This window comes from Pomacea canaliculata, linkage group LG13 (genome assembly GCF_003073045.1).
Source record: "Pomacea canaliculata isolate SZHN2017 linkage group LG13, ASM307304v1, whole genome shotgun sequence".
NCBI classification, from domain to species: domain Eukaryota; kingdom Metazoa; phylum Mollusca; class Gastropoda; order Architaenioglossa; family Ampullariidae; genus Pomacea; species Pomacea canaliculata.
The window spans coordinates 6,912,330-6,928,603 of NC_037602.1; the positions used below are offsets into that span (position 1 = coordinate 6,912,330).

At 41.5% G+C, this 16,274-nt stretch overlaps 1 protein-coding gene across 1 annotated transcript in view; it reads left to right on the plus strand.

Moving 5' to 3' along the window:
• Positions 1 to 487: 487 nt before the first annotated feature.
• Positions 488 to 16,274, plus strand: part of LOC112554186 (protein Wnt-5b-like) — a 59,620-nt gene continuing 43,833 nt past the window's right edge. The window contains 2 exon segments of the mRNA XM_025221828.1: positions 488 to 1,979; positions 5,010 to 5,936. Of these exon segments, the coding sequence (XP_025077613.1) occupies positions 5,860 to 5,936 (77 nt within the window). The 5' untranslated portion in view covers positions 488 to 1,979; positions 5,010 to 5,859.

Genomic DNA, 16,274 nt, shown 5'->3' on the forward strand with positions numbered 1-16,274 from the left:
TCCTCGGTCTGACTGGTCAGAGTTGGTCTGATCCGTGTGTGATCAAGCCTTTCTGGTGGACGAGTTCTGTCTGTGGGAAAGAAGATGTCTTGGGCTTCAATGCTTCAGGTACTGGAGAGGATTTTGACACGTTGATGTCAATCGCTCGGTCATTTTACAACAGGTGATAGATCGAAGCACGAGACGTAAGAACCGGACGATGAGGAAGACAAAACAAGGATAAACTATAATAGTTCTCAAAAATCTTCATTAAAAAAAGTTCATTAAAACTGTGATTTCACTGCACGTCTTAAAGTAACAAATGCGAAGCCAGAATAAAATCTGTTATTTGCAAGCTTTAAAAGGCCTGACCGTATTTACCGGAGTATTTAAACTTGGAGATGAGGATGGGACTGCAGTGACTGAAACTTTAGTGTTTGATGCTGAATGATGTGGGAGGTGCCTGGGTGTGCCGAATGTAATTTAAACGATCCAGGGTACACACACACACCCAGGGTAACTATTTTCTGTCAGGTGGAGAGATTAAGAGAAACACCTGCAGCATAAGCGGCAGCAGATACTGCAGGATGCAGTGACTGCGACAGTCCGCGAATCATAGAAAATAGGCCTGTGACAGGTAGTCAAGTCAGTCACGCTGTCCACTGCACGCCTCGCGCGATTTCGCTTGCCGCTCACGCGGCGCCGCGGCGGTGACTGCGCGACAGGTATCACGTACTGCGTAGTCGACGAGTGTCTCTAAAGTACCAGGGGCACCTGTGTCTCCACCCTCGGGCTCAGAACTTCCACTTACGGCTGTCACTATCCGCGCAAGGACCCACCCAAACAAAGCTCCCTTCCTGCTGAACCCACCCTTCTACCCTCTCTGGGGAGGCGGACCTAAAGAGAAGCGGCTCCTCCTGCTCTTGCAGGACGGGTACGCCAACGGCTGCAGACGCCAACTGGGGTATGGGTTGAAGGGTGGAGCAGAGAACGGCCGAGCAAACTTGAAGGGGGGTTTGCACAGCGGCGAGGGAGTAGGGGGAAGGGGGAGGAGGATCGCACGCCACGAAAGTGTGAAAACAAAATGGAGAAATGCCTAGGGGGCGGCTTTAATGAAAGTCAGCCCAAAGCCTTCATCTGCACTATATCACGCCTTCTCAAACCACTGCCTTGACCTCCACCTGCGACCCAATCTGCAGCGCTTTGAGGATCAAAGCCATTTGACTCCCCTTATTTTTTATTATTCACTGTTCGTCCTCCCTCCTTTCTCCATTAATTTTTTTTTTTTTTTTTTACCTGCATGCGTTGACCTCCCGATTGACGCTTACCGATCCACCAAGCAGACCTGAGAATCTCTCGCCTGCAACATGGAAAGTCCGGACTGCTTCGGCGGAGAAGTCCTTCTGCAGGAAGAAAGCTCTTCGCGACTCTTTAGACGCAGCCAGCAAACCGAGCGCTTCCACGAGTGACAGACGTCACTGCCTCCCGCCCTGTCCCCCCACCCCGAACTTCCTCCCTCCACCCGTCTCATCCTCCTCCTCCTACTCCTCGCTTTCGGTGCTTCGGGGTCCTCCCCTTTTTCTCGTCACGTGACTTTTAACTCGGCACGGTTGTCGGCGGCGGGGCGAGAGTTGGGCGTACGTATAGGCCGGTAGTCGCGTATCGGTCGTTGCTGCTGCGGAGTGTCGACCCACACTGCGCGATGGAGTGAACCGTGACAAAGAGTCACTCCGTCAGGGATTGTAAGAGAGACTCGAGCATAAACCCCGCCCGAGTCAGCTTCACTTGCTTCTAGTGTCTTTCTGTATGTGCGTGCGTGTATGTGTGTGTATATATATATACGTGCATGTGTGGATACATCCATGATGTTCTTGTCAGCGATCTGATGGCCGGCAGTCAAGGGGTACATGAGTGGATTTTTTTCTGTCAAGAGCAGCGCTGTATGACATAATTGCCGGCAACCTCTTGGGGCAAGCGTGCAGCCGTCAGCCACAATGCAAGTAATCATTTTCTTCTCTTGTCTACTTGTGGTCTTCTTGCAGCTTACATTTATGTCAGAAATAACACGGTACTTTAACAAATAATTTTTTTAAGGGAAAAAAAGCCTGTGTTCTCCTCTAAGCAAGGGTGAACGATGATTCCGTATACTTTTCTTAGCATGTCTGCTCTGTCGAATGCTTGTGGTGTTATATGTCTGGGAACTTTTTTGTGGGAGGAGGGAGGGGATATATTTTATTGTATTATATGCAAAATATTTGTCAAACAAACGGTTGATTTTTAACAAGATGGCGAGGATGAAATGAATTTGAAAAAAAAGTCATTGCGTTTGCTTGAAGCAGGCTTCGGTGGATTTACGGCGTATTCAAAAGGAATAATATGAAATACGAGAGACAACAGTTGTTAACAGAATAATTTGATAAATTAGATAAATCACTTTCATTTCCATTTTAGTTTTTTAAACGCACTGCAGCTAGCACTCGTCAGTAGGTGGCAAGATTTTTTTTAATGAGGATCCCTCGGTTTTGATCCTTCCAATAATATTGGAAAATGCAGGCCTTCCATACTGAACGGTTTCACATAATGCATGTTTGTTGTTTTGTTTTTTGCTTGTTTGTTTTTATTGCCCAAGGAGCTCGGTGTCAGTTGTATTTGGATTCTTCAGTAATCTCAAAAGGGACGCATACTCTAAAATATTTAACAAGATAAAACTAAGGATTGAACTAATATAAAAGTATTTTTGAAAGCAAATCTTTTTTCGGACCACTTTTGCTTAAAATTGTGTGAGAGAGAGACAGAGAGGTGTGGCGTTTTCTGTGGTATCATCTTTCCCCGGCAAGTCTTCTCAGAAAAAAAAAAAAAACATTCAACTCGTTTATTTATTGAATAATTATCACAAGCGATGCCGCTTAGTTGTCAGGATTTCATATTATCCATCACATTCCCCGTCTTCTATGAACTAAGTTTCATGATATACTTTCTGGTTTCCTCCTCCAGATCCGTATGAACATGTGGCCATGATTTTAATTTTTATTCTGCAGTTAATCTTTTGTGTCCTGCTTTGTTTATTTTTTTTTTTTTTATCCCTGCTTTCTCTACTTGTTGTCTCATGTTTCATTTTTCCACATAATAAATATTATTGTCTTTCTCCCATACAAACTCTTTTACTAAGTTATTTAGTCAAAGGAATTTATGTCAATAATACTTCTGAGATAAATTTTATGTGTGTTCCTGCAGTAAAGTAAATGTGTTTTGTGTGTGTGTGTGTGTGTGTGTTTGTTTGCACGCGCGCATTTAATAATTTATTGCATACGATACTGTGTATTTTCTCTGTGTAAGAGAATAAACTAGCGAAATATATTCGTGTGCTTTACAAAGAATACCAGCGTGCTCTAATACGTATACAGGATAAATATTGATGTTCATTAATAACAAAACATGTTACAGATTATACCACGGCATAACAAACAAACAAAAAATAAAAAAAAACCCGAAGAGCCGGGGCACCCGTCGTGTCATAAAGAGGTAAAGCTTTATCTGACAATGATGAAGGCGATTTTTTGTGTACTAGTTTGCCCCACCATTGTGTCCGACCACACCGACCTAAATACGCAGATACTATGGCCACGATGGGCCCACGGTTGTCAACGGCAACACCACTCTTATGTTTTACGAGCCCACAGTATGCACTGTTTGTCCCTGGTCATACTCCTGCCTCGGTGGGACACGTGCTGCCAGAGACCTCCCACCCTTCCCAAGTCCTTACAGGATAAAAACAAAGAAGCACAGCAGGACACGATGGGAAGGGGGTACCGAGAGTGGTGGTGATGGTGGTGGTGGTGGTGGTGGAAAGGGTAACGCCGAGGAGAGAAAAAGTTACAAGCTGCCTTCACCCACCCAGAAACCTCATCTGGAGTTAAACCCTCGAGGGTGGCTCGTTGACAATAGCCTGCATGTTTGCAGCGTGTTTGGCTCACTGTCTGCCTGCGTTCTCTACCCTACCCCCCCTACAACTAACACCTCCCGCTGGCGGAATTTTGAAAACATCTCTCGAAAACATCTCGCGCAGAGAAAACATAAGCATATGCGAGGCAGATTGTTGGTTGTTGTTTTGGTTTTGTTTTGTTTCTTTGTTTTGTTTCTTCTTGTTGTTGTGTTTTTTTTTTGTTTGTTGTTGTTGTTGTTGTATTTTTTGGGGGGAGGGGGGACTACAGTTTGTCTTTTGATTTCTAGCTGTGCGGCTAACGAGCTTTGTTAAGCAGAGAGACGTATATTTTGTTTTTGGCGAGGAAGGTTGTTGTTATTATTGCAATGTCTTTCTTTTGGATTGAAAAGTTTTGCTTTGAAGGTATGTACCTAAGTATGCATGTGTGTTTGTGTGTTTGTGTGTGTGTGTGTCTCAGAAACGACTGTGTGAGTGCATGTGAGCATAGGCATGCGTGCGCTCAGCGGGTGAGTGCGTCCACCCCACTCCCCTTTTCCCCATCCCCATCCCCCTACCCCACACCCGAGCGACAGCAAGGCAAGGGTGTCAATATTATCTCTCTAAATTGAAAGTTACATCCCAGAAATCGATACCCGCGAGAGAACACAGGGCACGATCTTCACCCTTATCTATGGCGCCCAGCGTGTGTTCTTCCCTTTGTGTTCTCTCGACGGTAACCCGCCCCTCGCAGCCCTGACCCCCGCCCTCTCCCCTCCACCCCATCCACACACACACCACCCAGCCACACTACCCCTGTTGACGCTACCGCAGCACTGCTCACACCAGGCATGTAAGATTAAAGCTCATAAGGTTGGCTGATACTTGGCTACCGTACAGATCACGGTCTGCTCACGTCTGTCTTGACATAAAATGGTAATCCAGAATTTTCCAATAATTATGTGAAGAAATCATTATCCTTTGTCGCTCAGTTTTTGAATTTTTTATAGATTTTTATTATGAGTCACTAGTATCAGTTTTTAAAAGTGTTTTTGTTTACATGCTTTCTGATAATGAAACGTGTGTATTATTTCTGTCTGTGTTTTGCTAGTGTGTGAGTTCCGGGAACAAGTGGAGTTCTGACGTCATCCACCCGTTCGACGGTCAAGCTTGTCACCCGACACGCCTCCACTTCACTGACCACACACACACAGTACCTCGGGTACGCTATGGGCCTCCTACGATCATCACACAGGACTAAAGCCTGTGGCGAAACAGCGAGTCACGTGAACTGAAGGCGGGCGGAGAGAGAGAAGGAAGGAAAGCGTGGAAAGAGAAAGACTCTGCTTTGAAGTGTGGAAATCAACGATGGTGTCTTAGTGTGTGTCTGTAGCTAAGCGCAGCAGCAGCAGCGACAGCTCGTCAGGTGCAAACTGGAGGAGGAGACAAGAGGAAGAAATTGAGAGCTGGTCTGTGCATCGATGAAAAAGAAAGCAAAAAAATATCTGCATTGCGAGGAGGAGAGGGATTTGAAGGATAGGAAGACGGGAGCAGCTTCCTGATCAAGCCATCACTTCCTAAACCCTGTGTGCTGTTGACCCGGTTGACCGTGCCAGCTGTCTGTGTACGTGTGTGCGTGTGTGTGTGAGAGAGAGACAGAGAGAGAGACTGTCCTTGATGACAACAGCAAAAACGGTGCCAGCGGCGGTGGTGGTGGTGGCTGCTGCTACTGCTGCTAGATGAGAAGCGGCTTCTGATGCCAAGGTGGAAGAAGGAGCCTCGGTCCTTCTATTGGCAAGCCAGCTTGGTGTGCCCGGCAAAAGCGGATCGTCTAATACTGGATTAAACTTAACCTCGAGTTTTGACGACTACCACACTGGTGTTTGGGGTTCACTGCTGGCTCGTGTGCTATTGCCCGTGCGCGCGTGTGCACGAGCAGGCCGGTGAGTGAGGTGAACGGGATGCGGGATTACGCTGTGCTTCTGTTTCTGCTTGGTACTGTCCTGTCCCTGCTGCAGGCCGTCCACGCGTCCTGGTGGTGAGTACTTTTCACTCAACTATTTTTTTCTCATTTTTTTTTTCTTTTGTCCTTTTTTGGGGAGAGAAGAAGTGGGAGGGAACATGTATTCAATAATCAAATATAAAACTTCAAAAATGTTTTTAAAACGTTTATTAATGATGTAATTGTTTACCCTTTGTCCATGTGATTGTTTGTTTATTATTATTATTATGGGTTTTATTTAGAAGTGCTTTGTATAGATCGTTAAACTACCTGTGAATTTCCCGCCCATCTCATGCCTTTTTTCTTTGCATTAATACTTTTTCTCTTACTTTAGTTTTTTTTTTTTACCCCTTCTTACTTTCCACGCTCTTCCTGTGGATCATTGCACACAATTTCGTTCCAAAGGTGAGCGGTTCATAATTGACATAATCAGACCATGTCCATTACCACGTGAATCCCTGACTCCGCGTAAAAAAAAAAATAATGAAATAAAATTCTTTCACGCCTTTCGTGGTTTGAGTGGAGCAGATACGAGTCTGTGCGAGGGAAGGAGAGATAAGACCGGGGCAAGCAGTTACCAAACCTCTTTGACCAAAGTTCTGCTAGCATCTTGACACGAGCCGCGTGGCTGCATTGTTGTGAGGCAGAACCTGGGGTACTTCATCATGATTCACCTGCGAGTCTCTGTCACGGACTCCCGCTAAACGAAAATAACCTGCTTGCACCTACCCACAGTCTAGCAAACTTTGCCTGCTTTATCTCAGGTCTGGGGTAGGGTGTCTGTGCTTAGGTTGGCCACTTTGTTTTAAAAAAAATTAAGAAAAAAAAAAGAGGAATGGCTGCTGCATTTTCTGGTTTATGTTGTTTGACCAATAGACATTCCAGTGCATCCGCATTCCATTTAATTATTTAAATTAAGCTTTTCATAAAAATGTCGCGGAGTTTACGATTCCTGTCGGATTGGGATGTGACATTATTAGCAGCTGATCAGTTGCCAGTTCTTTTTCTTGGTCACCTGTCCTGATCTTTGTCCGTTTATTTCTTTACTACTTTTTTTTTTCATTTTCTTCCCTCCATTTTTTTCGAGATTATTTTGTATATTTAACCTGAACTCTTAATTGTTTATTGAAACTGATACTCTACTCATTTTTCTTTCACCGTTTCGTCTTCTTGGATTCCATTGAGTGCCTGGTCATGCTTTCGTTCCATCTTTCCAGCACATTAACAGTTCATAGACTAACATAAGTCATCATTAAAGTAGTCTGGGGCCAGCTTCTCGTCGTAACTTGATGAAGTCCTCAGTAGTCTTTCGTTTTACTCACCACTTCATTCGCATGTCAAATTTTGGGGTATATTAACTCGTACCCGGTCTTCAAACTTAGTCTGTGACTGTATTCATCTGTACCTCAGAGATGTGTTTTGTTATTATGATTTTTTCCTCCCACGAATCCAGGTCGGTAGTAACATATCATGCTAATCAGTTTATGTCTTCATTGTTCAGCTTTTTCACCACCACCACCTGTTTAGTTAAATCTTAAATGTTCTTTGCTAGTTCTGCGTGCGTTTGAGTATATATATATGCAAGTTTGGAGAAAATCCTTTATTCTTCGGCAATTGTGAAGATGTGCGGTGTGTGTGTCGAGGAGGCGGCCCCTTTCACAGTCAACCACGCTCACATCCGAAAGGTTTTAAAGAAATCAAACAGATTTTTTTTTAAATTTAGACTTGTTATGCTCGATATTTTTTACCTGGTACAGCAAACAAATTTATTGAGTTTCCCTTAGAATAGAAAAAAATTGTAAGTCAGGTAGAGAGCTGTCAATCGTAAGCAAGTTTGCCCCGAGGTGGTCTGAAAATGTGAATGATTTAGTGTGAGTGTCCAAGATGTTTGAGCTGTATTCGTGTAAGACAGGGTATCAGGGTTCACAGTCACGACACTAATAAGAAATATACTTTTTATCTTCCTGATTGACAAGACTGTCAGTGTTTTTATTGCTGGAAGAGGCGCGGGGGAGCTAAAACTGCCGACAATTTTAAAGTAGTGTCTGGGAAATAAGACGACAATGTTTTTACAAAGGATGTGAAAACACAAACAATTTTGAACACTCGAGAATAAGAATTCTTTTCATTGTATGGATGACAAAATCTGAATTCATGTAAAGTTATTGACTGTTACCCGAAAAATATTCTGTCATATTTACCGGCACTTCATCTTCAACTGACAAACTGACGAAGCAGAAACTAGTTTTACTGTTCATAACATTTTTGTGAACTTATTGCATATCATGACCGGTTGGCTTCAACAGTCCAATGTTATTTATATCATACGAATTTATCTTCTGAAATGCAGATTACTGTGTGTGACTGTACGTGAATTGCATATTGAATCTCTTGGGGCGGGGACTAGGAGACCTCCCGCACCAGTGTCTTGTAAATATTTTGTCATATTATCCGACACTACACATCTTTAGGCGCTGTACCTTCTCGATGTTTACAGGATGACTTCTTGTTGTTGTTGTGAGCTAATATTTTTTTCTTGGAAAAGGAAAAGTTCAAGGGACGTAAGAACGGTAAACATGGATCCTAAGAAAGCAGATTGACATTTTTCATAGATAGCTGAAAATTTCTCAGTGCTGAGATGAAGACATTTGTACCCAAAGCAAAACCTGGAAATCTAAATTAATAATTAACTCAATTTGATTATTTAAATGAAATTGCTTTTAATTACAAAGTTTAAATCTGATGTGGTGTGTGTGTTGATGTGTAGTAAGACAGTGATGTTCATTGCGACAACCCGGAGAGTAGAATGTTCTTGTGGCATTTCCCCAGTCATTCACATGGTGCCAACAGTTTTTGTTGTCATTCTCATTTTTTTCTCTCTTTTGCCACCATGTCTTCCATTCTTCTTTGTCATGGATTTTGAGGAGTGTTTTTCTTTATTGCAGACAACTCTGTGTGTGTGTGTGAGAGAGAGAGATCACTGGAATAATACCGTTATAAACAAAATAACAAATTCTGCCTCTCCTTTCTCAGTTCCTGTTTTTAATCTCTTTCAACACACACATATAAACATACATACACGCATAAACACATGCACATAAACATACACATATACATTCATGAAAACACACAAACGTACTTTTAGCCACAATTTCAGTTTGTGTGTGTGTGGGCGCGCGTGCATATGCATGTGTGTAAAATTTTGACTTTTCCTACATTTCTAAGTGTCTGCTAGTACATTTCTATGGTGTCGTGTATAATACATTGACACACACACCTACCTAAATATACACATATACATACACTTATATAAACACAGTCGTATGTACGTGTATGTATTTTGTAACATGACACCAAGTGACTCATGAAGATTTGGGAGTTTTTGACGAAACACTAATACATTTGTACTTCCAGTTTAGACGTTGCCATGGTAGTCGGAGCCCATAAAAATGTGCGCTATATTTTGTAAAAAAAAAAATTGTTTATTTTTCAAACATTTGTGTTTTGGTATAACGCTCTTAACCACACATGACTGCACCTCAGTGTTCATTTCGAGATGAGGTCGCACACCAAACACAAAGACGAAGCCAAGCCGTGGAGACCATCAGGACATCCTGAGAGAAGCTGAGCGTGTGTTCAGTGCAACATGAACAAATCATGAGAATGAAAACAGTGAGCACACCTCACGTTTGAAGAAACCTTTTTGTGTTGCATTCTCGCACAACCTCTCCTTTAGTCAGCACTCGATCCCCACAGGTCGGGATCGGTCCTTATTTTATTTTAATTTTTGTTGTTGTTTTTGTTTTCCTGTTTTTTGTTTAGGTTTGTTTTTGTTTTGTTTAGTTTTTTTTGGTTTTGTTTTTTGGTCCCAGAAGTATGTGTCCTGTTATCTCTTTTCCGTTAAGCTCAATAGATCAATGGTGTTGGTGGGTTGGAGGTAAAGGGAAGGGTTAGTACTTTGTTGTTTTCATCGACTGTTTCCTTTGTGGGTTGCATCAGGAGAACGGTTTGTTTAGTTTTTGGGATGGGATGCTGGGGGAAGGGTGTAACTCTGGTTAGTTTGCGCTATTCAGCACCGTGCATGACTAGTCTGCTGGTTTAGATTACATTTCAGTGTAATTAAAAGACAATTGAAATCTTTTCTCGATATTTATATTGAAATACATCTGAACACGTCAATGACACTCACTCAAAACAGCAAATGATAATAATAAACCAGTTATTCCTCCACTCACCAAAAAACAAGTAATGATTTCACCCGATCGTTCATCCATGCAAAGAAAGTCCTTCTGAAAGATTTCCCTAACAAGGGAGGATGCGACACGTGTTCAGCTTTACTACAAACCGTAGCAAGATGATAAGCTAGTGTTGGGTAGTCATCCACGTCCGCGCCACGCGCAGCAGAGAAAAGAATTCATACGCACGATGTTTCAATGTACTATTTATTTTCAAATGTATCTCAGCTATTTGTGGGGCATTGTAATAACATTTGCTGAATTCCTCACGCAGCCCTCTTCCTATACTCAATGTCTTGTAAACTATCATAGAACATAAACAGATTGGCATCGACCGCCATCTAATTAAAGTAGTTGATGACAACAACAACAGCAACACAAACATGCAGGCTTAGTTCAAATACTGAACAGTATTGCCGTAGGATTGATGGATGATTCTGGGCTTTAAGCAAAGCCAGCCAGGCTCTATCCATTAGTTTCGGATCAGTGGTCTCAGCCTCGTGGCTGCGAGGGCAACACACTGTAAATGTCCATCGGGCCAAAGAGATGAGGAAGGTGGAACACTCCGCCGTCTGAGCCGTCACTGATGAACCTGCAGGATGGACAGGAAGAGTTTCTCAGTCATCTGAGTCGAAACCATGAGGGTGCAGAGGTTCTTTTTCTTATTGGGTACTTCCAATGAACTGTGCGAATAGTTCAGAGAGTGGAGAGTGCTTCAAGGAAAGCTTACTTTCACGGCTTTCATCCACCAGCATCCACAGTCATTACTCTTCACTGCTTCTCTTCTGTAGTTTAACTTGGGTTGGTACATACAGTGTACATGTTGCTTTGTACATGTTGTGCAGAGATTGCATGTTGTTGGTTGTACACACACACACGCAAACACAAAGGCAGTGTACAGATCATCTAAAAGTAAACATGATATACTCTCAATGCGCGTGCCGGCTTTTAAAATGATTGCAGTGTCTGACTAGTCTGCTGCACACCATCATCGGATGCGGCACTGTCGTGGTGGACCATGATGCACCGGTGTATGCCGCGTCACGAGTTGTCATCGTCACGGTCAGGGTCAACGAGTCACGGAACATGCGCAGTATGCCTCGAAACATTTTTCTCGAGACAACAAAATATGTCAAGTTATTTAAAGCATGCAATGTGTGTGTGTGTGTGTTTGTTCTCTTTATTCGTCGAAATGTGATGTATGCACGGAAGACGGTTGTAGAAGTATGTACTTCGTTTGTATACATTTTTTTTTTTTTATTTCTCCATTGAAAGTAACAAGCGTTAAATGTCTAATATATGCTTATATATTTCTTACGAGTGTGTAGAGCTCAGTACATGATATTTTCCCCAGATCTGGGCCAATAGGTCACTACGGTTCTCGAGATACATAGATTACCACGTGCAGAATGAGGTCAAAATCGTGACGTCACGTTTGTACCCAGATACGTCTAGTCCAGGCTGTGACACACTGGCTGACATCTTCACAATGTTAACTATGTAATTCTTTCTGTCCGTTGCTGACCGTTTTCTGTGCATGGTAATGTTTGTATGGGTGTATTTCAAGAGCAGTGGGTGATGTTCGTGTGTATCAAGAACAATGGGTTGTTGGGTAGGCTGGTATTCACCCAGTGTTTCTGCAAAAATAAGCTTAAAATTATTCCCCTACTTGCTTTTTAATTTCTCAAAATTTTCGGAAGATCATGAAACAGAAAAAATAGTTTTTGGTTTTTGGGGGATTTTTTTTTTTTTTTTTTTGGGGGGGGGGGTTTCTTTTGTTCTGTTGACCCCAGCCATCCTGAGCCCCACTTCCATATCTATTTTTGGGAAAGGATTATAATGTTCAAACATTAGACATGAGGCTCTGCCCTCTTTTACCTTTTGTCCTCGTTAAATGCATCGCCACATCCGTTGGAATTGCACGAGGCATTTTGTGAAAAAAAAAAAATCTGCTGTAAACTAATGAATGAAAGGCTTAAAAATAACGCCAGAGGCACTTGATTTCTTGAAATGATGAGTTCAAGCCCCTCCTTTTCCTCCACCTGAACCCATCCCGAATTAACTCGTCATTGCCCTACCGTCGTTCTTCGTTCAATCCAGTTGATTCATCCTAGCTATACCCGACGTTCTCCAGTTTTGTTATTGTTGTTGTTTTGTTTTTAATTTGCTGAGTGCTCTCCACTCTCGCCTCTAGTAAACAGATAAAGACTCTAGATAGGAGCCTAGAGGTTCTAATCTCGTGCATTAAGGACACATCCACTTATTGGGGCTTTGAAGATTTGCCGGTGCTTATCAGGTTTCCGCGCGGCCCAAGATGGCGCGAACATTAACCGGCTTGGGGAGGTGCACGTGTCTTTCGTGCGTGGGTGGGGAGGGAAGTCGGAGGGATGGGGAGGGATTTCTTTGCAAGCGCGAAGCCGCGTGTTCGCCGCACATGGTGATGCTACCGTCTGGTTGTTAATCGGCTAACTTATCAATTCGAAGCTGTTTTATTATATCTTGCAGTCTTGTTGCTCTATTATTTCTTGTTCGCAGCTTTCTCGATGTGTTTTCCTCGAGGTTTTGGGTTTTGACTGCTTTACAGAACCCAGCGTGGAAATGAAATTGCATTGTTCTTGTTTCTGCTTTGGAGATGGTTTCACATCATCGCACGTGCTCAAAGAATAATTATGTGGAGATCACAGTTGTCTGCTAACGTGTCCTAACACCCAGTTACACTGGATGTACACAACACAGTTCGGTCCCAGACGACTCCAGTTACTGGCATTCACTCACCTGGACCCATAATATTAAAGCACTCCACTACCATTGCTATTATACTAATGTGTTTCCAACTCCTGTCATACCAATCCATTACATCCTTTCGGTTGAAGTCTCTGTGAGAGCTCGGCCAGGACTGAAGTATTAGCTGCAACTGGGAACAATGGAAACCTGCAGGAACTTGGACTGTTGGGGGAGTTGGGGGACATTCTGATTAATGAAAAAGTTGTCACTTTGTAAATATCTCGAGGTAAAGTAATTCAACCAATAGTCAAAGGGGATTTTCGAGATAAAAGCCGAATTATGATTTTTAACAACTATTTATTTATCCATCTCATTGATACACTCCTGGGTCCTATGATGTCATCTTCAACAAGCCTTTTTCTGTTTTAGCTTTTAATCAGTGCTTTATGTAAACAACAAAACATTATATATTAACTTCATATTACTATTCAGCGAACAAGAGGTAGTTGACTAATTCCTTGACAACCTTTGAATAATCGACAAAGAAATACTTCTTTTAATTAAATCATTTTCTGTGTCGAATATCCTAACACCTGTAAGAGAAATTTATTTGATTATATAATACGTAACACACACTAGCTAGCAAAATGAGGTATGAGGTAATGATAACATGAAACATTAAGTGGCTTGCATGGTTAATAAGACATGTGCCTCTTCATGATATCACCTCCTCTGTGGTTTTCTCCAGCTTCTCGGTTTTTGTAGGCACGGAAACGCCATCAGTATCATCTCTTGAAAGACATACCTTTGAACACACACGCAAACACAGAGAAACATGCGCATTGATGTATACATGCACCCTTAAGAAATGTAAGAAAAAAACTCCTTGCATTATTCCTTTCTGACGAGCAGTGTTATGGCTGCATCTAAAGAGCGATCAAAAAAAAACATTTTTTAATTAATTAATTTCATCGTTTTAAAAAAAAGCTTAAAAACGAGCATTTTAATCAATTCCCTGAATATTTATTTTGTAGTACATACTACTCACAATAACTTCGTCACAAAGACCATTACTGTGTTGCTTTCTTTTTTTTTTTTTCATGTCACGTGACGCTAACGATTGACTACACGCATACTTGCTGGACTTGTATGCACATAGGAGCTGCACAACATATTTCAAAAACTTAAAACTGTTGTAAAGAAGTAAATTTAGAAACTTTTTTCAAAAATAGTTCTTTTTGCCATTTAGATGCGTGGTACAAAAACTGTGTGGTGAACTGTGTTTACATAAATCTGTCTAAATAGATCATCCTACAACTTCTGTTTTAATATTTTCACTGTTTACCTTCCTTTTTTTTTCTTTTTCATATTTTTTTTAAGTAATTTTGTCTTTCTCGACAGATGTGTTGCCAGAGAGATAACTTTTCCCTCAGTTGCTCATTCTTCATTCTAAATGTTTGAGTGTTTGTGCAAAAATTGTATATAAGTTGTTTTTATTTTACCGGCGTTAGATGTATTTAAAAAGAAATACTTCTTGCAAAATTTTTGTTTCTACACAATCAGAAGGAATGACAATAGATAGCGCTGTAAGGCTGAATTTAGAACAAAATAAATATGATTATTTAAAATATTTTTCCTTTTTTCTACCCGGTTTTACTTATCGTTAAGCGGCGGGTACATAGACCAGGTTCTAGCTAGCTGGAAGATTAGAACTGAACTGTTCTGTTTACTCAGAAAAGAAATGTGTTTCAAAGTTGTTGATTTGTAGCAGGACTCCAGTATTTTTCTGTTTATTTTATGCTTGGAAGCAATCTTTTCTTGTCTTGGTTTCTCTGTTGTCATGTTAAACCACTCCATTTTTCTTCTGCTCTTTTTTTCTTCATATTTCAGCTTTTAGAGAAATAGACCACGTGATCGTAGTCTTTTGGACAAGTTCAAAATTACAAACTGTCCTTGCAGTTAGCTGTCAAAAGATCTTGTTTTTGCTTCTTTGAATTTTTTAAATATTATTGAGGAATTACTTGTTGATTTATTTTAGTTATTTGTTAATTTTCGTAATTTCGTGGGATACACTTTTATTACCTTCTTTTAATGCTTTTCAGTAGACACAAAGAAGGCGTTTGTCCGAGATGCACATGCACAGTTCAATGACGATTTATTTGCGTTCTGTCCTAACTTAATACAGATGTGCTTGAAGGGTTATGAAAATGAGTTAACATTCATCCAAATCTTTTTGTGTATTAAAAACGAACTGTTGGTGTACGGGGACATTCTGCGGCTAAGTTACTCTTGTTCTTAGCATTTTACAACTCACCATGATGCACAAATGCACGAACTCATTGGCGACAAAATACTAACTTCATTATTGCCGACGTAGTTGTCGTTAAGATAGACATCGCTACATCGGAGCCTTAACTTATTCCCAAATCAAACCCTACGTAAGAAGCCACCTTCCCACGATCTTAGGAGCTCACGTGACTTTGCTAAGCGAGGGTCAGACTGGAGGTTCTCTCGGCAACACTGACTCAGACATCGGCAATCCGAAGGCGATTTGCCAGCTGTGCCGCATGCAGCCAGAGCTCACTTCCGCTTGGACCGCAGCCAGAGCACTCCCAGCACTACTTGCCAGATTTCATCAGTCTGTGCCTTGGTATATAAATATGAAGCGACATCTATTTTTCTCTGGAGGCGTGTGTTATGAGAACATTCTCAAGGCTCAAGTGCTTCGCTTCAGGCCATAAAAAAGCTCCGAGTAGGGGAGAGAGAGAGAAAGAAAGAGAAAGATGAACAGAGAAAGGGCAATGAATGGAGAGATGAGACAAGAGAAACAAAAGAGGTGTTTAATTCTTGTGTCAAGCCACTTAAACATGATTCCAAATTGCTGTCTATTCTTTGTGGGCAAGGACAATTTTAGTTACATTACTCGAACGTTTTAGTAATTGTTTAGGTTTAATTATGTATTGTTGTGTTCCCTGGCCTGCCTTACCTTTGTTTTATTTATGTGTTATTGTCTACGTTGTTTCATAATTTTTATTATCGTATTATTTTTATTTGCATTGGTTCTGCTGTGACATTTGAGATAAAATGCCGTGATTGGATGATGATGATTGGAAAAAAAAACACTAAAAAGATTGACCCAAGAGAATGAATGCCCAGGCACAGAGGTATGCATAGTGCCTGTGTGTATGTGTGTGTGATCAACAAATCGTCGACCCATTCCAGTGGGTATCATTGCGAGCTTCACTTATATCAGGCTGTTGTAGAGGTTTGTCCAAACAGATATCAAATTATATCAATCCGCCAACACACCCACCCCAACGGCCATTTCTGCGCCAAATGATTAGATTCTAGAAACATCAGAATGCTGGTTCTAATTTTTTTTTTTTTTTTTTTTTGAACAAGAAAAAAAAAAAAA